At 43.2% G+C, this 23063-nt stretch overlaps 1 protein-coding gene across 3 annotated transcripts in view; it reads left to right on the top strand.

The window, feature by feature from the left end:
- The first annotated feature begins 2838 nt into the window (after window positions 1-2838).
- Window positions 2839-23063, top strand: part of fhod3a (formin homology 2 domain containing 3a) — a 53239-nt gene continuing 33014 nt past the window's right edge. For all 3 annotated transcript variants that reach the window (XM_079288033.1, XM_079288034.1, XM_079288032.1), the window contains exons 1-3: window positions 2839-3160; window positions 8235-8344; window positions 10731-10798. In XM_079288033.1, the coding sequence (XP_079144159.1) occupies window positions 2996-3160; window positions 8235-8344; window positions 10731-10798 (343 nt within the window). In that variant the 5' untranslated portion in view covers window positions 2839-2995. The remainder of the gene's footprint in view (window positions 3161-8234; window positions 8345-10730; window positions 10799-23063) is intronic.

Genomic DNA, 23063 nt, shown 5'->3' with positions numbered 1-23063 from the left:
GAATAAGATGTGTCTAGATTTGTGCCTGGTGGAAAATTGTCAGACGCAGACATCTAGGGGCAATGTGCACCAATTCACGTGAGACTGAGTCCATGAATACGAAAACCTCCCACAAAAAACACAAAAACATTTTCTTTTCTGTTTAAAATAAAAACATGAATATATGAACCTGTGTATTATTTGAATAGCTTAGTACTGAATGCACAATAAAGAGGTATGGTTATACATGGCACGAGGCCCAGTTTAATATAAAAAACAATTTTATACAATATATATAGTTGGGGGTCCCTGCTCCATCTCTCTATCAGTTTGGAGGTCCTTGGCCTGAAAAATGTTGAAGACCCCTGCTCTAACGAGTTCATTTATTCTGCTTTTTTAACCATGCACCAACTGGATTTTATATGTCTGCAAAATTGGAACTCATAACATATTTCTACTAATGTTCAGTACTACAATATGCATGTACATTATTTTTCAGTTCAACTAATATTTTAACCATTCATGATTAGGACATTTTGTGGATTTTCAAACAACCTGAGGGTAAAGAGCTGTTAATAAGCCACCCATTGGGAAGTTTTCAGAAGCTACTTGTAAATGTGTGATCCCAGACAGGACAACAGAAGTAGAAAAGAATGTCTCTAAAGATTGACTAGATGAAAATCTGAAACCTCAGACAGACTGATGTTGGTTTCAGTTGGTTTCGGCACACATTACTGCTAGCTCGTATATTATATTGATCTTGCGGTTATATCACTTGAAAGGTGAGGATAAACTACGTGTGTTTATTACACAAAGTATGAAACATGACAACATTCTACAAAAACAGCAGCAACAGTAAAAACACAATATTTTAGAAAATATTTCAGATATTTGAATGTCCACAGGAGAGGTCCTTGCACCCCATTGCAGTCTGTGAGAAGATGTGTCTGCTGTTTTAATAACTTAACTTATATAGTACTTTAATTGCAGTACATGGTAACTTCAACAATGAGCTAACATGTCGTGAGTTCTGTGCAGAGTTGGTCGAATTGTCCAACGTTGGGTTTTCTGATTTGTTTTGTTAAATTGTTTCATGATAAAGTGTGTTTCACACTTCAGAGCTGCTGTGTTATCACATCAAGTGAGCGTTCAAGATTCAAGTCTTCTCTTAAAAGGTCAATGTCTGGTAACCATTAGCAATCATTGATAATGTTCAACAGATGTAATCATTCCTTGAACACCATTTGTGGTGCAAAGGGGACGTTTGGGTTAACATTTCAATGGCAAGTATTAAATACCACATCTTAGTTTGTGGCCAATTAAAAGCACATCAACTCATTCCGGCTGATGATTTATGGTTGGAGATTACCATACCATAGTCAGAATAACATCAATTCTCAATCATGCAGGAGAATGTGGCAGCGCTACATAATAGATCATACAGTGAGTGGTTGTCAGGGTGTGTGAAGAAACCTTTGTACTTTGTTCTTCACCTTACAACCAGTCATTAACTTCAGGTGCACACTAATATGAAGCCGATAATGCGTTTTTCTTGAGGTTTATCAGTGTGGCTGTAAGTCGTAAAAGAAGTCGCATTTTGCCCTCCAGTGGTAACTAAAAGGTGATCTCCTCTAATTTTCCCTCTCATGGATTTAATGACATGTTATACGATAGATCTCGCTCACATACACAGATGATGTTTGCAGGTGCACAGGCAAAGGGCCCAATGAAGCTCTAGCATAAGGTCAGACAGGAAGACGATACTCTTGGATGCCTATACGCCGTAGTTTATTTCCCATACACCTGCCAATCACTCCTCACGCAGGCACACTCATTATTTCCTTGCTGTTATTGTTTGGGGCAGTCAATCATGATGTCAGCTGTCTAGATCAGCTGGTCTCTCTAGCCAATAGCACAACAGCACAATTACATCGTTGGCCTATCATCTTGCTGCTGTCTCTCTTAATCATGATTGACTCTCTACCTTCAGTACGTTCATGCTGCTGTTACGCAACCCTCCACCTCCCCATCGCCGCCCAATCTTCGCAGATTCATCAGCTTCATCAGCCACCATCACCACCAGTGTCTGGACTCCACGGGGGGATTTATTTTGTTGCTGCTCAGGGCAGACGCCTATCATTTGTTCACAATAAACAATTATCTTTTCTTTATCAGACTTGTCTCCCGATTGTAATAAAGTAAATGGCAATTGACTGCAATGACAGAAATACTGTATAAACTGCATTAATACATTATAGCCACAAGATGTCAGCATTGGTCCACTTGCAGCAAAACTCTTCAGAGGAAATATTCATCCCAGAATTACTCTGATCTGTCTGTTGTACTCTGTAGAGAGCTTTTTGACAACATTGTTTTCAAAGGTAATAATAAGGAAAAATCCCTCAATAATAATGTTTTCGTGCATATTCTGACTTATTATTTTATCTAATGTTACAACGAAATTGTAGGTAATTATTTTACATCCAGGCTATATGTTCATAGTTTTCTAAATATTTTGTAGAGGATTAGTGCAGTTCATTTTCATATGGGAAGCTAAAGTAAGCCGGAGGCAGCGAACTGAAGGGGGAGGAGAAGGGAGAGATGAGGCAGAGGGGAAAATAGAAAGGGGGGGGGGGGGGGATTTACTGGGACTCAGACAGACAGCAGACCGGCTGTCCCGAGCTGCGCTGATCCTTCACTCTCCGGCATCACGAGCCACCTGCCTCTCCGAGAATAACTCACCCAAAAACCTGAGGGCGAGCGCAACCACAGCAAGGGAGGCGAGACAAGATACTGGCCGGTTCCGTGTGCCACTCTTTCGGCTCCCACCAGCACACACCCCATCTCCTACCCCCCCCCCCCCCCCCCCCCCCCCCCCCGTCCTGCGGGAGGACAGGCTGCTCTCACGAGCGCACTTGGCGACCCGGGTTTGTTGTCGTTACCAGGAGAGGAGCCACAGCCGACAGCCCACAGCTCTCATTGAACCGCTCAGAGGAGATACTTGCATGGATGCACCATGGCCACGTTTGTCTGCAGGGTTCAGTTTTTAGATGACACCGATCCGTTTAACAGCACGAATTTCCCGGAACCGACCAGACCGCCGCTGTACACCTTCAGGGAGGATATCCCACTCATCAACCAGTTAGCGGGCATCCACCGGCTCCTCAAGACTCCCCACAAGGTAGGATTGTAGAGGGATTAATTCCACCATAACGCAACACAAGACACGGAAAAACTAAAGTACAACTACAGTTCTTAAAGTAAAGATAAGCTTTATTCATATTTTTCATGTTGAGATTGAAATACACATTGTCATGAATAAATAGATTTAAATAAGGACTGCGCAAGGTCGTTTTCATACTGCTGTTTTTCACTTCAAGCCGACTGCAAAAATAAACTTCCATACCCACCATTCAGAGGCTATTTTGAGAACACATTGCAGGCACAACTGATAGGCTCTGCGGCCTGAGGACTGAAACAAGCATGCAAATGTTTCCCCTTAAAGCCCACAGCAACATTACCCCGTGTTGGCGTACATTTGCTCTGCTGAAGTGCAATTGAGAGAGATGCTGGCTCCCCACTATAGCTCCGAGAAACCTTTGACCTCTCTGTTGATAAGACTAAATTATAAGAATAGATCACAAAGTTACTTCTGATCGTGTTTTGCACGTGACAGGTGTGCAAAGGCTTCAATGCAGCCAGATGTTGCGTGCCTGTGAAAGCTCTGATTCGCAGCGAAAGGCCTGAATCACAGATGATCAAATTTAGATCAAGTGTCAGATTACGATGGGTGTGTGATAGAAAGTGTCTGTGTGTCGTTTTTTTTGTGAATTTCAGCAACACATTCCTTACTGACGAGGCTGGGTCACAACAAACACACTCGCAGAGGCTGAACATGTGCAGCAGATACTTTGTGACCTTGTATTTATTCTTCATTTGTACATAGATGCTGTATAATTCAAGCTGAAAACAGATTGATTTGAAAATAAATACGCGGCACAGAGAGGAAGAGAGAGTTCCACTGCTGGCACACAACTCTGACGGCAAACCAGCGTTCAACGGAAGAGTTGTTTTTCAGACCAAATGGATCTTTTGCTGCCCCATCTTTAAAAGCCACAAAACAAATGAAAAATGGCCCACAGCAAAGCTTATGATTACAACCTCTACGCAGACAGATGGTACGGCCTGCGTTCATGTTTGCAATTTTATTCACATCAGAAGGAAGACCGTGCGCAATGGCAACTGGATATTGGGCTTAGATTATAGGGATGAAAATGAAATGTTGCAAATTTGCTCGACAGACTGACCAGGATTCAAACGTTGATGTTGAATATTATCATGTCATTGCAAAATGCCAAAGCAACAAGAGTTTGACAACTGAGCTGTTTCTTAATCCTTCTTTGTTCAAGCAGCCGTTCGCTGTTTTTGTTTTAACCTTCTGTGCTCTTCCCTGAGAAAAAGCCGACTGTATTATTATGTTGTGATGGTAGAGCTCTGTGTATGGCTGGCTGGGCTGCATGCAAAGTATAGGTCACTTGTCCCAGAATTCCTGTGGCCGGGGCCTGGATCCCTGCGACACTTTGTTCTCCTCACTTTGGGTGCCGTGGTTTTCCTGACCTCTTCCTCCACCTCCTCTCCCACCTCTCTGACTATGCACAAGTATATAGACTCAAACACACACACACACACACACACACACACACACACACACACACACACACACACACACACACACACACACACACACAGTTAGGCTAACTTGCCAGGGCTAAATCAGTGCATGGGATGTGTCATTTTATCCAAACTGCTGGAAAAAAAAAGTTTCCTTTTTATTCTCACAAAAGATATTCTCACTTTTCAAAGAAACATTTGCATGTTAAAGATGTGAAATTGCAAAGATCTGACTTAAACTAAGCACCAAGACAAGTTACCCCCCTCCCCCAAAAAACAAAACGATCCATACATTTTAAGCTCAATGCAGAAGCCTCACCAACAGTTTTGCAGGGGAAACTCCCATTCCCCTCAAAAGCAACAAAGCCAAGACTTCACGGTCAAACTTTTATTTAATGACCAAAGGGTTCCCAATAGAGCAACACTGGGAGATTTAACAGCTGAGTAGAACACGCCGTCCTCCACACTCTTCAAAGAAAATGCTCCTCTGTGGCTCTGAGTTTGAGGCAAAAACGTTCTTAAAAACTCACCGTTTAAGTTGCGTAAGGTTATTGGTAAGTGTCGACCCATCGTGATCGTCGGCAGGCTTGGTGTTGCTTTAACATGGAAGTAATTACTCCCCTACCCCCCAATTCTTTTTTTTCTCCCCGCTTTGCTCTTCTGGGAGAATTTGATTAAATGAGTGCAAAATATACCAGCCACTAAGTGTTTCCCTGGCCCGTCCTGGAGCCTTGAGTGTGAAGAGCTTGCGGTTCCTTCTGGAGCCACCTCTCAGCCGGCTCCGTCCAGCATGATGTGTTTTGTTATGTTGTTACTACTATTACCCAAACAAAGTGTTTTAGGAAGGAGACACCCTTCGGACGGTTAGCTGTTCGCGTATTGTGTTACAGAGTCGTCCGGGGCTCACTTCTTTGCTGTCCGAGCAGTATTTGTATGACTGAGTAAGGTGTGGAGATAAAAGCCGAGCAGCAAAATAAATCAGGCAGCTGGAGACGGAGGTGGTGGTGGTGGGGCTCTGTGTTCGAGACATAAAGCCTCAAGTGGAATATTAAAGAAAATGCTGAATAATGCCAGCGGATTGGGCACAATAAATGCTTTTGTCCTACATAAATGGAAAGTGGGACAGGGCATGATTAAACCCCCCCTCTGTCTCCTCCCTTCTATAGTCAAACCTAAATCACTAGACTACAAAGAAGGCCCTTCAAATATGTGCACTATGCTTGTGTTTCTTATCTTGTTGGCTTGAAATATCTCATCAACTATCAGATAGATTGACACAGATTTTTGGATTGAGATTTGGTACACACATTCATGTCCTCTTTAGGACAAACTATGAGTTTGGTGAAACTGGATCAGGAGCCACAGTAAGAGTCATAGTAACATTCACAGGCCAACTTATTCCAAAAGCAGGACAATGAGATCTGTAGAGTTGCAAGGAGTTCAGTTCAGTTCAGGCAAGGTGAAAACCAGGAGAATAGGGTCAGAAAAAGCCGATCAGACACGATGAGGAAACTCTGGAGTGCTCGGTAGCTCAAGACAATCTGACAGGGACCAAGTGAAAGTGGACTGGTATAAATACTGAGGGACTAATGAGAGAATGAGCCGCAGGTGAGGAGATGGGCGGAGAAGACCAGGGGAGGGGAATGAGTAGAATGCATGGCCTGAGAAAATGGAAGGACCTGAAATGACAGGAGAATTACAGTGAAAAAGCAGAACCAGATCAAAACAAACTAAGAAGAGCTGAAGGCGCATGAATCCTTCTAAAATCATGCTTCTGAAAATAGCATGAGTCACTGGTAGAGTTGTCAGGTCAAAGCCTTTTTTTTCCCCGAGGCCAGCATATGTTTTGAATCATTTGCAAAGCGTATCAGCGTGCTCTGTGCTGATTCTGTTCTGAGCGCTGCATGTTTGTCATTTTTTTTATGGCCACCGAGAGCTGAAATATGTTCAAATACGGGTGAAACGCTTCACTCGTCACTGTCACTTTCCACCCAAAATGTCCAGTCACGGTGGAGGAGGGGCGGAAACAAATGCCACAGAAGTATACCTACTCCTTGAACTTCAACTTCAACTCTTGACCCAAACGATCGTCACGTCCTCGCCGAGCTGTTTCCACGCACACGTGTTTAAATGTATCAAAGTTTTGTGCTTTCTCTGTTTTCCTATGATCACTTAATAAGAAATGACTCACAATTATTGTGAGGAATCATTAACGGTAACCAGTGAACATAGACAGACAGTCTCCTCGTTGCCCATTAAATGCATGATATTCATTAAAACCGACCCAGACCTACACACACACACCCACTCTCGTGTGCATGCTGCCTCAGGGGTAAATACAGCAAGGCTATATTTATGCTGTGAGTCCATCCGACAGTCCGTCTCTCCGTTTCCCAATGAGACGGAGGGACAGACGGAGGGCAGCAGCAGGTCTTGTGATCAGTGGTCTCTGCTGGTCAGGGTGCGTCGTCATGCAACTTGACCAGACAGCCAGGGGGGGCGTTGGCAGCCCACCAGAGGCTAGGGTACCCAGTATGTAGGTGCTAAATGCTAACTCAAGTCATGACACATGATCTCATTCACCTATTCATACATCAGCAGCTTCAACAGTGAGTTGTAAAGCTCAGAGCTTATTGTAACAATCATGCCATGATGTATGTTACTTTTTATAAGTTGTCGCTGGGCCGGCTGCTTGCACCTGCTATCAACTTGTGACCGTAAACATCAATGCCAGTGGTGTGCAGATATATTACTGTGCACCTGGTCTCAGACTCAGCAGGGTTTCCCATTACTCAGAGCAAAGCTGGCCAATCCTGACGAAGGCCGCTCTGCAGTGCTACCTTAGATCTTGCGATCGCAGACGGATGGGCGCAAGATTGGTTCTTGAAAAGTGAAAAACAGAATCTGCCGTGTGCGTGAATGTACACAACCTATGTATGTGGGAATGACTGTGATTTCTCCCTCCACAAACATGTAGAGATTGTACACTATTTGAATTTTGAGTGTCATTTTCCCCTCTCACAGCTGGTATTTAAATGCACGAAAAAAAAACTTTCATTCTCTGTTTCCCCCCCCCTGGTTCTGGTTTCATGTTCTGAAGCCTTTATTGCTAAGTCTCCACGAGTTAATTCCCCTCACAGCTTTGTAATGCTGAAAGCAGAGGCACACCGCATATGGCTCTCCCACTTTGGAAAACTGCACTCGACTCGCGTTGAAATCCTCGCCCCGTGAACTGGCTTTACTTTACGGGCTCAACTTGTTAAAAAAAAAAAAAAAGGGTGTGAAACGCATGCAGAGACATAGTGAGTGAGTATTAAAAAATTGTGGACCCAGAGACCAATATCATTCCTGCGGGTGGCACATGTACGTATCATAGCAAGGCCAGGGAGTTTTCACATGCCACCCTGCGTATATGTCCAAGTGCTGAACCATATTTTCCATCCCTAACTTAGGTCTAAATGCCAATTTTTTTTAAGTTGGCCCCTAGTTTTTGTTCAACACAGTTGAATCAAGTATTTTAGTTGAGGTCCATATCATTCCTGAAGACGCTTGTGTTCAAAAGATTGTTTCATTCTTTCCCATAGCTTGATGACTGTACGCTGCAGCTCTCCCACAATGGCACCTATCTGGATCTGGAGTCCTCTCTGGCCGAGCAAAAGGACGAGCTGGAGGGCTTTCTGCAGGATGACACAGGGTGAGACTGATTCACATGTGTACCCTTCCAAATAGTCTTATACACTCTCAGTCTCCACTGTTAAAACATCTCAACCCCTGTCCCCCCCCCCCCCCCACACACACACACACACACATATATCTTCTCTGAGTTTCTCCATTCTTATAAAATGGGAAGAATCACAAGCTGCTGGATGTGGATTTCTTGGAAGCACAAGTTCATGGAAAGTATGAAGCGCTGTGGAAAGCGAGACAGATGTGCCCTCCCTTCCACAGCTACAGCTCTCTCACTGTGTTTTTACAATGATTGATATTCCGATCTTTGTGACAACATTTCACAGTTCGCAAACCTGTCAAGCCCAGAAGACACAGCACGATCACTTTGTAACAGCACTGTCGTCAAGTATTTTCAGTCTCTCACGTCTCCCAGAAGCAACGCCGGTGTCTCTCTTCAAGAGGAAATGTGCTGCTGGGGCTCAGCCTTTCCACCAACAAAGTTGTATGTCAGTGACGCTAGTTCATTTAAATGCTGACAATCCTTGTTTGTGTGAAACAGCACCTCAGTGTTGCCAGGTGTAAGATAATTATCCGATTTGGATTCAGCTCTTCAACAATTCAAAACAACTCTAAATGTACAAGGATTTCAACATGTTTCCATTTTTTGTTTTCATGTGTTGATATGATAGATATTTCCAGCTGTTTGTGAAGCGTTGTTGTATGTCGATCTGTTCGGAGACTTCATGATAAGTGCCTGTGTGTGGTTGTTTCCATGTGTATATTTACTTGTTTGTCAAAGTGTGTGTGGGTGTGTCTTTCTTATCCCTCTGTCGGAAGAACACCGTTTATATAGTGCCAAAAAATGAATAAACTAATCACGCTCAGCACCTCAGCCTCAAAACACATGTTTTACCTCAAAGTCAGCCAGGTTTTGACGGCTGTCTTAAAAGCCATAGTGGTTGTGAATTTTGGGTTTGTCTACATGTGTCTATTCATCAGGTATGATGTCACTGTGCTGTATTAACAGCCGTTTGTCACATATTCACATGGATTTACTGTCTTGTCCGGCTGAAGCTAATCTCTCCAATCTCAAAATATTCACAACAAAAAAAGAATAGATTGATGTGAAGGCATTGCCACCCAGAATTGATGTTCCCACGCATTGTTGTGATTCCAGCGGCGGCAGGACACTGCTCACCACGGTTGACAGTAAACAAGTCCTCTGGTGACGAGGGCAGCTCAGAGGATGCTTTCGCTAAAGGAGGGGAAATAGCAGGAGCAAGCTGCTGTAGATTGTCATGTAGAGCAGAGTTCCTCCAAGCCATGAGGGATGTTTTTGTATTATTCAAACTATATTGAAATGTTGATTTGAATAAACAAACTATTCAGTATAATGCATCTTCCCAGCTCACGAGCACTTGTAATCCAAAACATCCCTTCTTATCCTCACAGTCTTTTACATTCTCACATCCAATCGTTGCATCATGGGTATCATTTTCCATGAAGCCTTATTCTCACCTGTCATTCTCACACAATACATTATCACACAGGTCCAGCAAGCAAATTGAAATTGCAAGAAAAACACACAGTTAGCTATCAGCATCTCATGCAGATCACGTTAACATTCTTTGCTCTATTTCTTAGCAAATCTGATAACGCAGTTTAACGGAAGGATTAGGAGGCACAGCCGTGTTTTTTTGTTTGGGTGTGTGTTATCCTCGCTGCATGTTTTGCATGTTATCAGAGCAGTGCTCTCCCTGCTTGGATTGGATGCTATCAGCATGTCAGTGATGGAAGTCAGCGATAAGCTCCCACGGACTGGAAAATAACAACTGAGGTTAGGAGAGAGAGAGAGTTGGAGTCGCCCTCCGAACACCAGCATCCTTTACCCTTATGTTTGTGTGTGCTCCCTTTGTTTTCCCACTGGAAATATGCTGTGTATGAATGTGTCTGCTCACGATGGTATGCGGAGGTGTGTGTGTATGGGGGTTGTGTCTGCTGCTGCACTTTTGCGGCCTCAAAGCTCAGATGCGTATCAGTATAGGGGGGGGGTACAAATCCAATGCAGGCCACTGTTTGTCTGCACAATTCCCATCATGCCAACGGCCTCTGCATTGCAAAAAAACAAAGTCCATCATAACAAGTCCTTGCACAATAGTCTTAAAATCAAGAACATTTAACACGAGTAACATTTTTTTTTTCCTTAAAGCAGTTGCCGACTGGATGAAATAATTGCACATCCTTATCCAATGCCGCTTCATTTGTTGCCGTATATTCTTCTCTCGCATCAAGTGCCAATCAATTGTGAAACGAGACAGATCACTCCACTGAAGCAATGTGAAATGATTGTGCAGAAACTAGAAACGTATCATTGCGTTCATGAAGATGTTTCTGCTTTCTTTCGTTTTCAGGTCCAGAGGGAAGAAGCACAGTGTTATTCTACGAACCCAGCTGACCGTCCGTGTGCACGCCTGCATCGGTGAGTGCTGTGTGACATGTTTATATATATACGTGTTTAACACGAGGTTCTCCCTGGACACACACACACACACACACACATGCCCAGTCAGACACATCAGCAAGCTTGAGAACACATTGCAATGCACGCTGAGATGGCTGTCCAGGGGTTTGCACATGGAAACATGCTTGTGTCGAGACATGAGACCTCCCAGTCAGAGGCACGTTCGACTGCTGTGTGAAATTTCTCCAATTCAACGTGGTATTGCGATCATGTCAGTATTTGCATTAAACATGTGTGATGTTTTTTTTTTTTTTACACAGTTCAGAAAGAGAAAAGTGAATGGAAGCTTTCCCTGCGTATGTGGCCATAAAGTGCACGCTCCGTTTTTTCCCACCTTCTGGGGCAGGTAAAGGCTTCACAGTGTGACGCCCTTAACTCTTCCCGGCTTGTGATGGCGAAGAGGACGAGGGAGGACGTGTATCATTGAAAGTTAGAGGGTGCTTAAAGAAATGGATCGCAGCACGAAAGGGGAAAATGTTACGATAAGAGTAGGAAGAAAGAACTGAATGAGAGATTTGAAAGGGAGGGAGGGAATGACAGGAGCTATCAAGCAACACAAACTCTTTTTTTTTTATCTTGGTACTACAAATACATGAACTTTTCATTTCGCACCACTATCATGACAAAATTCCAGTTTGTCCAATACTTATATTTTGATTAAATACCAGCACAACTAATGCCAGTACCATCAGTCTTAGCTGTGTTTTGTCTTTGGTGCTATTTAGCAAATGTTAACATGCTAAATTGTTGAAAATCATTCGTTCAAAGCATCACTGTGCCTGTGTACAGCCTCACTGTTTAAGTGTACATTTTACCATTTTAATATCTAGCACAGTTGACAGAACTGGTCACTTATCATTTAAAATAATTCATAATTTAGTGTTTCAGCTGCTTCAAGATTACATTTTCTCACTCTGGAATTGTCTTGATTCTGCTGTCTGTTCTCTCATTACCAGTCCTATAACGAGCGATAACAATCCTTTCTCTGTCTGCAACTCGCTCTCTTTGTATCTGCCCTCACTTTGTCTCTGCTCACTCCTTTCCTCCATGACTTGTGTGCACGGTCAACATTCTTCCTGCCAGTGATAGCGGTGCTAATTCTGGATCCTAGACTCTGTTGCCCTGGATTGGTTGAGAACCTGATGAGGTGAAAGGCCACTAGGAGTGGGACTAAGGAGAGAAAATGACACATACAAGGGAAAAAAAAGTGTCAATTTAGTTTGTGACATCACTTCTTTGAGAAATATTTTCGCAGCATGCTGTAGCAGTTTGTATTTACCCAATGTAAGGGTCACAAACCCCCGAACTTGCCTTTTACTCCAGTTATTCCCTTCTTCTTCCAAAAACAGTGGTGAAGAACACCGGGAACAAAAGCCATGAGTTGAGTTTTCATTAAAACATAATTATGACTGGCTTGTGCGTTAACTGCTCTGCTCCATATGTGTGTGTGTGTGTGTGTGTGGAGAGGCCAAGCCAATGCGCTCGGTGAAACACGAGAGCAGAGGATATTAATGATCGTGCAAAATATTAGCAGCATAATATTATAATGTTGTAGCGGCTGTGTGCTGCTGCAGAATGAATATAGGGGAAACACCATATATATGCTAAATATTTCTCTCACACTTATATACACATGCACATATAATACACACACCCTCCCTTGGCTCATCTTAGTTCTCTCGGCATGATTAGAAAAAAGACCAGCGCTCTTTGAGTAGAGAGAAGAATGCATCCTCACCATATGAGATGCATTTCTCTTTCAAGGGCATGAGTGAAACTTTCATGATTTTTACCCGGTGCCAAAAATTGTTGATAGAGTTTGTTCGCTCTGTCGGCCACAATCCAGATTTCATTCAGCAGATGGCACAGATGCTGAGCAACAAGCAGATCCCGACTGGAGTTGATACTCTGGAGTGACACTTTGTAATTCTGCTGCATTGGACAGACAGATAGCGTGAGCGAGTCACAGCAATCCATTCACTTTAGAGATCTACTGACCATTTACAACCCCCTCTCGGCGTGGCTTTAATGAGACGGTTCAGCTATCCACTCATCTGCCAGTTTATCACTCTCTCATCCTTCAGGGTCTTGATCTTCAAATCGCCAGAGGAGTGGTCAGCGTACTGTCCGTTCAATGAAAAGTCTGTCACAATCAAGAATACAAATTGCTGGTGGAATAAAGTATCTGTGACTCATCATTAGTTGGTCAATATGGTGGGATTGCATGGCATGGCTTTGGATTGAGTAGATGGATAGCTGACTGCGGCACATGCATGATAATTATCATGAGACTGAAATGCAGGAAAGGATCAATTCCTTACAGATTTTCCTAATCTTGTCGTCTTCATCAGCTTTCAGGTTTGATTGACAAGGATCAGGATTTGATTGTACTTAGGTCAAATGTTAGGGACATCTTAGAGTTTGTCGGTTGTTCATTGATCTTCTTCCAGGGCCACAAGGTTGAAAACATTCGTACAACTTTCAGAAAGACGGCTCTCCTTGCCATTTCTTGGCATCGCTGCAAACGGAAAAATCAAATTACATTCACGCTTGCCAATTTGGGATTAAGGACGCTCCGTGATGTGTGTATGTGTGCACGTGTAAGTGAGGCTGTGAAAATGTGTGTGTGAGTTAATGAGTTGTTTCTGTTGTATATGAGAAGGAGTACACGTTGGCATAATCAGCAAAGCAGAGACTCTGTCTGCTCGTGTAAGCACTTCTCTGCAGGCGCTGTGTCTGCACTGGGGAGGCCTTCGTGGCACTTTAATGATCCAGCTCGCTGTATTTTCCTCACCGGGAGATTAGCGTCAATTTAACAGGAATTTATCTTTTGATGCAGGGTCGGTGTCCTGAGTGTCCTCGGCTTCAGGATGAACAACGCTTAGCCTGAGCCTCTTCATTTTGCCCATCTACTTCAGCACCTCTCTGTCCCGTGGTCTGCAGACTCGTCAGAGTGCCAATCAGAAACCCTTATTTAGGGGTTCGTTTTCACAGTCTCTGTCGCAGCAGACTTGTTGGAGCTGACGGGTGGAGAGAGAGGTGGTTCAGCGGTGTGGGTGAGGTGGAGGTGTTATCTTTAGAAAGTGTTGGCAGCACAGAAACATGCGAGGAAGGCCGCACAACCTTTACTAACTGCACGGAGCAAACGTTTTACGTAACAAGACTACAGAAGTCATAGAGGTCGACAGCCCCGCTAGCATCATCAGTGGCACGTGGAGGCATCAGTGCTCAGTACATTCCCACAAAATGATAGCGTCAAAACAATGATTTTATCATGAGGGATGTGAATTTGTTGATTGTTATTGTGTGGCTATGTAATATGCATCTAGGTTTTTTGTAAAATGAGCAACCATGACCCCGAATCTGCATATTTGATGGACATTTGACTGGATTTCTAGGGTCCATAAAATCTCTCTTTTAACTAAATATTAGCCTGTATGTTACGGTAATACGGAGCAGCGAGAGCCAATATTTAGAGACATTTATTCCCCTTAAATTCGTTTTTTAAAACACTTATAACAGCATAGATGTGTAGCAGGACATAGTCAAAAATAATCAGTTATAGACACTGTTTTTAAACCACCTCAAAACTAATATTCAATAAATCGGTCTGGCTGATTGATGTAGGAAACACACAGCAAATGTCACAGATATCGAGTCATTATTTCTTGTGATACTTTGTCATTCATTTTGTATTTGTGAAGAACATTAGCAGAAAGCTTTTGTTTCCCATTGTGGCCTCATTTCCCATGCCTCCCCTGAAGTGAACGGATAAGCGGTAATTAAATACAGTTTAAGTGATCAAATATACAAAGGGTATGCTATCTGACAGGTAAAGCTCCCTGTAATGCAAACAGCAGGTGCTGGAGGTGGAGGTGAAGGAACTTGCTTTGATTTTCTCTGCTCGGGCTGTTACATAACAAATTAGCAGCTTGTCAAAAACGGAGTCAAAGATTGTGTTGCATCCGTCTGTCTTTTCTTGCTTTTTTTATCCTGCTTTGATTTGATTGGATACAAAAGTAATAACAGGCCACCGTACAACATCAAAGGTTGATAGTGACTGTGGTTATCCACTGTAAAGAGATGTTTTGAGGATTTGGTGGCAGCAGGCAAAATCTCTGTAAATATGAGCTTACTGACATGGTGGTCCCATGGTGAAAAAACCGTAGTCACTATTCACTGTTGATTTACTGATGGGGGGGTGCGTGCGTTAGTAGTGACCGCAATCTGGCTTTGAGGTGCTCCAGAAAGAGACGACTGCAGCTGGTTGGTGTCCCCCCCGCTGTGGGAGATCAGGCCTGGTAATGGCATGGTGTGACAGGGAGATAATGCTTGGTAATGGGTAAGCTGGGAGGGGGCAGCGGTGTATCGGACATCTTTGGCTGTGCAGTTGTAAAACTCCAGACATATTATTGGGTTTTGCTGACATGCTCCGCTCTAATATCCGCGCAAACCTTAGCCAACAACTACTTCAATCTTCAATCTTCAATCTGGCATCCTTTCTCCTTCATCCTCTATTCATCTGCTTTGCTCTACATTGTCTATTTGTCTCCATTTCTCCTCCCCATCTCCTGACTGGTTTCAGTCAAACACTCACCACTTCTGTTGCTTTTAACCTCTGCAACCTGTTTCTTCCTGCGGCCTGGCCCGCTCTGATCTCTACATCTATATTTACTCTGCTCAGCTTCACATGCGGTTTATGAGTCTTTGTTCTCTTGAAACACCTGTGGCTTTGGCTCAAGTCATTGGGCCTCATGATATTTCTGTGTGAACCTGTGTGAGTCAACAAGGATATGCTGCTGTGCCAACGAATTGTTTGCATGCTCTCTGACAAGTTTAGACCTGTCACTCAATCTGTTTTATCTGTGCACAGCCGTAATATCTTCGTGCAAATGTGTGTTCATGTGTCCGTGCTTTTGTTTTCGCTATCTCACCATCATCTGAAATCAGTAGTTGTGCATTCAGAATACAGGACACGCTGCTAACTTTTCATCGGTGTTTCACAGAGAGAAAGAAGGAAAGAGAAAAACACTCAAATACTTTCCCCTCGTCAGCTGCTGAGACCCCGAGGAGCGACTGAGAGCATTGCGCCCAAATGACTCATGCCTTAGTTTCTGCTGTGGGCTGATGAGGCATTGGGGATGAAGGTGTAGAGCAGTGGAAGTGATGGGATAACTTTACAGCAGTAGCCGCTGTAGAAAATCCTGTAACACACATCTATCCTACAGCTGTGTTCTCAATTCCTATTCCAGTAGCACTCTTCAGTTTGTCTCCAACTGTAAATAACTTGCCATCTTGCTTTCTTACTGTACCGTTGGTGAAGGGGACCCCGGTCCACAGATAGTTAAATGTCCTCTGCTGCAGTAAGCCAGAAGCAGACAGAAATAACAAGTGTGCACGTTGCACTGTTTACGCTGAGCAGTCAAGCTCATATTATGCAGTAAATCTTCGATGTGATGATTTACATCTCTTATGGTTTTTTCTGTGTAATCCAGTTGTTTGTTGCAGCTGTGCATGGATTGTGATCAGTTGCTTTGGTGTGATGGATCCTGTCTGTGCGGTTGCAGTGTTTCTGTTTTCTGTGGATGTGGCAGTTTTCTTTTTTTCCTGAGCTCTATTTCGGCAGACAAACACAAGCAGCCCAACTGTTGTGCGCTTGCACAACACACTGCTGTTTGGGGTTTGCTCTTCCAACCCTCAGTGCTCTTCCTGGAAGAAATATACTGCATATGTGCATGTGTCTTTGGCTTTGTATGCGTCTGAGTGTTATGTCTGGGCTTGTTCATATATGCAGCTGAGTGTACCTGCACAAAGCTCTGGCCTGGTCTGTTTTAATCATTTTGAAGCTGTTACATAATGCAATAAAACATTACAATTACCACAAGCTAAACATCCAGAACACACGCTGGAGAATCGGTGGGCTTGGCATCTCGTCCAGCCGTGGGGTTTCAGAGATGATGGGTTTAGGGGATGTGTGGAGCGAGACGGGGAGCGGGATGATTTCCAGGGAAATGGTAAATCACTTAGGGAAGAAAACACAAGGGAAAAACAAAGCAAGGAGTAAATGCACCTGCCAGACAGAGCAGCAGTAGCTGGCCAGCAGCTCCACAAGTTATGTCATAGCTCTGCGGTCCGCTGTCTTACAGGTGAGGAGATTGAGGGAAGAGAGAAGACTTTGCCGTGGTGATGCAAATAGTTTCATAAGTTCTAAGTCTGCTATTTTGGGATTCCAGACTCCAGACTAGAAAAGTTTGGGAATATTGCTTTGGCAGTTTGATTTAGAGAATATTTTGGTTGGACTGACAAGGAGTTCATTTTGCTTCTAACCCCAGTACATAAAATAAATAAGATTGCAACCCGAAATAAACAAATGCTTGCAGCAGTTATATATCAGTTATCGTACCTTATTTCATCTTAACCTAAATCCAAGTCTTCATCCTAAAATCGAATGATTGACGCTATGGGGACTTGCATTTGGTCCCCAAAAGGAAGGTGAGTCCCCACAATGTGACTGTGTAAACAGATTTATGTCCCCACAAGTCATAAAAACACACGCCCACACACACACACGCACACACCATTAATGGGCCCTCTATCGTCAACTGTAAGCCAAGACCAGCAGGCGGAATATAGTCCCAAAAACGTTGAATTGGTTCATTGTCTTCTGGTAAATAACCGTAATTATGCCAGAACTCTCTTATAGCTTTTGTCTGATCTCATCATACCTGCTGTATTAAGGTCACGCACAGGAAAGAACACACACACAAGCAAGGGAGGTGTAACAACAGGCAAGTGTGGAGTGAGTCAGAGCAAGATTTCACTGAGCTAATCCACTCAGCAAGCAGCACATATCCTACAATATCCTCCCTGTTTACCCGCTCGGGCTGCTGTCAGTCTTACTCCGGTTTCTCCGTCAGCTTCTACTGTGTTTGCCTTTCTCACTCACTCTTTTATGTCTGTCTCACTCTATCTTCTTTGCCAGGCTCCCCTTTTATATTCCTGTCATTGCACATGCCCAGGGAATCTTTATAACAATGCACTAGTTGAGAAAAACGATTTTTGCGCTACGCTAAGCTAACTGGCTGTTGACTGAAGCCTCACACTTTGTCATCGATGAGAGTCGTATCAATGCTCTCATCTAACATTTCATTTTTAAATCTTATATTTCTGACCATTGCACATGCTTAGTGAATCCAGTCAATTAACATTGACATCAGCAGCAAGCGTGAGAAAAGAGAGAGAGAGAGAGAGAGAGAGAGAGAGAGCGAGAGAGAGAGAGAGAATGACAAAGGGTGAGGGGGGAGAGCGAGGGAAAACACTGGGCGCTTGTTTCACACGTGCACGTGTATGTGGGATTGAGCACCACAATATTTCCCACAATCAGCTTTTGTGTCCGACTGCACACTGCGAAAAATCAGGTCACACTTTATAACAATGCATTATCGCAAAGACAGAGCAACCCCTTGACACTTTGTCGGTTACATGCAAATTGTAAAGAAGTTGTTTGACATTATTTTCATGAATTAACTTATGTCTGTATAGACTTTTATTAGTTTCGTCTATAGACTATAAGGTGCTATTTAGTGAGTGTGTTTTAGTGACCTTTGGAGAGAGCCAGGCTAGCCAGTTCGTTCTATTTCCAGTCTTTATGCTAAGCTAAGCTAACTGGCTGCTTACAGTAGATTCACATTTGCCATACCCAGATGGGAGTCAATCTTCTCATCTCGGCAAGACAGCAATTGGGCTTAATATAAGGATATGCTTCAACATGATATGCCTCCAACACAGTTTGCAGAAAGCAATCTTTACAGCACAGAATGCTTTCTGGCAGAAACATGTCAAGATGCTGCGTTTCTTCCGGTGCAAATTGGACATTGATTCGGAACGGATACCTCCAGGATATACAGGAGAATTACTACTTAATATCTGCTGCTTTCTAAAGTTCTAAACACAACTGCGCTTGCTTCAGTCGTGCTGAGAGGATATCAGGACACGGCCACACACACTTGACAGCAGGCGAGTGACCGTCACCTCTGAGGTGATATGTGTGCTGACTGTGGGCAGTGCCGGGTGTGGTCAACCACGCCCACACACGTCTTTGCTTAAGGTTGAGGCTGCGACCACGTGTGTCAAAGTTCACCAAAGTTGAACTCCGCGTGATGTGAAGATGCAAATTTGCTTTGCCACCGGAAGTGAATCTTGTCCGTCCCCCCCCCCCCCCCTTTCTTCGCACACAATGGAAGTGAACGGAGGCAAATATTTGCCAATGTCAGTAGATCCTAAAATGTTGATGTAAGTATATAATGAGTCATCACTCCCTGTGTGTACAGCAGAGTAACTAAGGTAGGCTGTGTGTGAATATAGCTGCCTGTCATCACCGTGGTATCATCGGATGGCTGACTATATTTGTATACTGTGCTTGCGAGCCTGCGTGTATTTGAATGTTTTTGCATGTGTTTATGAGGCAACTTTCCTTCCTGAAGACATCTGCTCCTGAAATTCTTTTACAGCTGATGTCCTTCATCAGGGCTCAAGGTTACAGTCTGGATATGTTTAACTGCATGTGTGTCTAAATATGAAAGTGTGTATGTAGGCATGTTGCATGCACTGTATGTCAGTGTGTTCACTATAAAATATAGCAGCCATTTGTTTCCACAGGGGTGGATTTATGGGACTCATATAAAAGTTTATTTTCATGTCCTCCCAAGTGTTGTTGTACTGTATCTGCCTGGGGACGTGGGTACGTGCTCGTGTGGGTGTGAGTGTGTGTGCGTGTGTGTGTGTGTGTGTGTGTCATTGCTGAGCCGAGTGTAATCGCTGTCTAGGTCCGTTGCTACTCTTTAAATCTTATGAATCCTACAGTGAAACCTTGGAGGTCTCACTCTCCCTCTCTTTTCCTCTCTCTCTCTCTCTCTCACACACACACACACACACACTCACACACACACACACACACACACACACACACACACACACACACACACACACACACACACACACACACTGAGCTCATGGGGCCTCTATCGTCATCTGTACCATCAGCAGCCTCCAGTGCTCATACTGCAGGCCAAGACCAACAGACAAAAAATAGACAGTCACAAAATAACCGAGTTATCCTCAGCAGTCTGGCCTTTGCTGCCTGCCAACTTCTCCTTTTCACTTCACTTGACATGAGACTGAAATCATGCATAATTGTCCAAACTATATTCGATCATGACAGATTGATGGAGAATTTGTTCTCTTAATGACAGATTAATTGACACGCCACTCCACACATATGTGCACATAAGTAGGAAATACCACCCAATAGTATCTTTGCACATGGGTACTGATACAAAATGCACTCCCTTACAAAGACATGTTCAAAGCTCAATATTAAAGCGTTTCATTTTGCATTACGTTGTCTTAAAACAAGTAAAAAACAAATCTGCCAGTTGTGTGAAATGTCCTTGTTTCCAAAAGTTAGTTGTTTGTAAGAAATTGCTGACAGAGGTGAAACTGCATTGGCGATTACTGGAATCGTATCATCGAGTTCACTTTATTTTTCCTTGACTGAATATGGAGCTACAGGGCAGCACACACACACACACACACGCATACGCACACACAGTGCACTGCATGACCTGAACAAAGATTGAACCCAGTATGTTACAGGATGTTAGACACCCAACCCACCTATATTTAGCATGACCAGCACAGAGAGGTAAAGACTTCCTGGGATTAAATAAAGCTCTCCAGCGTGCCATTACACCTCATGCTCCTCTCACTTCTTTATTTTAGATCCCACTGAAGACCTCGTCTGAAAGCCAACTGACTGATCGGCCCAGGCAGCCGTGTGGAGGCTTTTTTAGAGGGGTGCATTGAAATCCTTCAGAAACACGAGTCAGCGGTTATGACTGGGCTTTAATGCAAGACCACCAGCTGTGACGCGCCCCTCTCTCGTCTGACCCATAGACAGTTGTGCCGTCCTGAACAATATTACCCTTGGTTGACATCAGTGCGTGCTTATCTGTAAATATCCTGTGACCCGGTAAAGATGTGTTACACTGAAATAATTCCTCTGATGAGGTTTGCGTAGATACTGTTGGGGTGTTGCATCTCTAGTGGCTGTAAGAGGAACTGCATTTTATGATTATTTTGCAACGGCTACTTTATTCTTCTTTTCGACACCAATTAATTTATCAATGTAAATGTAGTCAATGACATGTTTACTTAAACTATCAATAATACATGTTTGAGCTGTGAACACAACATTGACATGTTATCTTTTGAGTTTATATGGAGAACTTGTTAGCAAACAGTTGCCTCGTTGCATATTCAGCAGATCCGGAGCAGCATCATTTTGAGTTGTGTCTCTGGCTCCCTGATAAACGTAGGTCTAATACTCTGTTGCTTTATTTGGGGCTGGGGGATAATCTAATATGATCAACTCTCAATGGAATCGTATTGTGATGAAATCATATATTGAGATATTGTGATGGCACAACTACGTTGTCTAAATTGATGATAACAACCACATACTAACTCAAATTTCTCAGAAAATCGGATTATTTTGCATTTAAGTTCTTAATTAAATGAGAAAATACACAGCACTTTTCATTTGTCAAGTTTTGAATTTTCACAATAGTATTCAACATCATGGGGTTATTTCATCCGGACCATTTATTGATTAAAATACCAGAAAATATGCTATATCGTGTACATATACACATCTACATATCAAGATATAAAATGACTGTTATTGTGACAGACGATTTTGACCACATGGTCCCGCCCTACATCTATCTCTGTTTATGATCTTCTCCTCTTGAGAGAAATGCATGAGATCTTTTCGTTCAGCTGCTGAATGCTCCACTATGTCCATAGCCTCTAAGCAAAAAAACTGCTTCTGTGGCCAAAAACAACACAAGAGTCACAAGTAGAGACTTGTAATGCTCATAGATGACTTTGAGAAGCTCATATGCTGGATGCCAAACAGATGATTCTCTTGGTTTGTCCTTGCATTCTCTTCGTGCCTGCAGAATCTCACCTTCACACCAATGTGTTTCTGTAACCAGGTCGACTTTTAGAAACAACTGCTGAGCTGGCTTCCATTGTTTAATCTGAATATTAAGCATAGTAGTAGTCGACTGATGGTGCTCTTTGCTAAAGCCAACTAAGCAGAATTAGACTTCAGTCAAGTGGGGAGGCTGCGATTTAGCATTTGTTGCGTTGCAAAAAAAAAGTAACAAGATTTGAGTGTAATTGCTGTGGATTAGGACCAGTGTAGCCTGAGCTGGCCTGTGTGTTTTTCTGTTTGGAGATGTGTAGATGGTGCAGTAAATGTTGAGGGATTAGTCAACGCTGAAGGGTCACAGCACTAATCTCATTATGGCAGCAGAGGAAGGAGGCGTCTGACCACTCCGGTACGACTGAGCACACGGCCTCGGCACTGGGGGAATCCCTGTTTCACTGTAGAGGACACTCCCACGTAAACAAACAGGAGAATTGGATCACAATAAACATGGTGACATATTTTCACGTCTGTTGGGTCCTTTATTTGGTGTTTAGCGTGTGATAAACCCAATGAAAATGTAAACCAAGCTCAAACAGTAACTAGACTCCAGTCTCCATGTCTTTCCTTAAAAGCTATAATTTAGTCCGACATGCTGGGAGTGGCTCTTCCTTTAACAGTATAAGACACAATTGCTTTCACTGAAGATGACATGAACATAGTTATTGTATTGGACTGTTAACAAAATCTCGTATATTGCAGCCAGCTCTCTCTCTTCAAAATTGGCCGCCATTGTTGTGCGCATCAAAGAGCAAACCTGAATCCTATACATGCTGTCCAAGCTCTGATTTAAGCGATGTAATTGATTACAGGTGTTTTCACAGGTGCATTCTGGTTGTAGGCAATTGCTAATTGAGTGTGGCAGTTCAGTGACAGTGTTTAGCAAACAGCACACACAGGCTCTTCGTTTTGAATGATGTTTCTAATGTAGATTGCAAAAACGTGTCTTTTAGAATTTCAAACTTATTGTAAAGCAGGGAATGTGCCTATAGTTTAGCATACCTGGTCAATAGAAAGGCCACAGTTCAAATGCATGTGAACCAAGAGTGTAGTTTTAATCATATCAGATTAAAAGAGAAAACATCAGAAACAAGTGGAAATACCTCATTCTGCTGGCGGACTCCCCCCCCCCCCCCCCCCCTTGCTAAAAGAAAATTACAAATTTTAAGA

The sequence above is a fragment of the Melanostigma gelatinosum genome, assembly GCF_949748355.1.
Source record: "Melanostigma gelatinosum genome assembly, chromosome: 17".
NCBI classification, from domain to species: Eukaryota; Metazoa; Chordata; class Actinopteri; order Perciformes; family Zoarcidae; genus Melanostigma; species Melanostigma gelatinosum.
The sequence above is the reverse complement of the archived record's forward strand: the minus strand, read 5'-3'. Positions and strand labels throughout refer to the sequence as shown.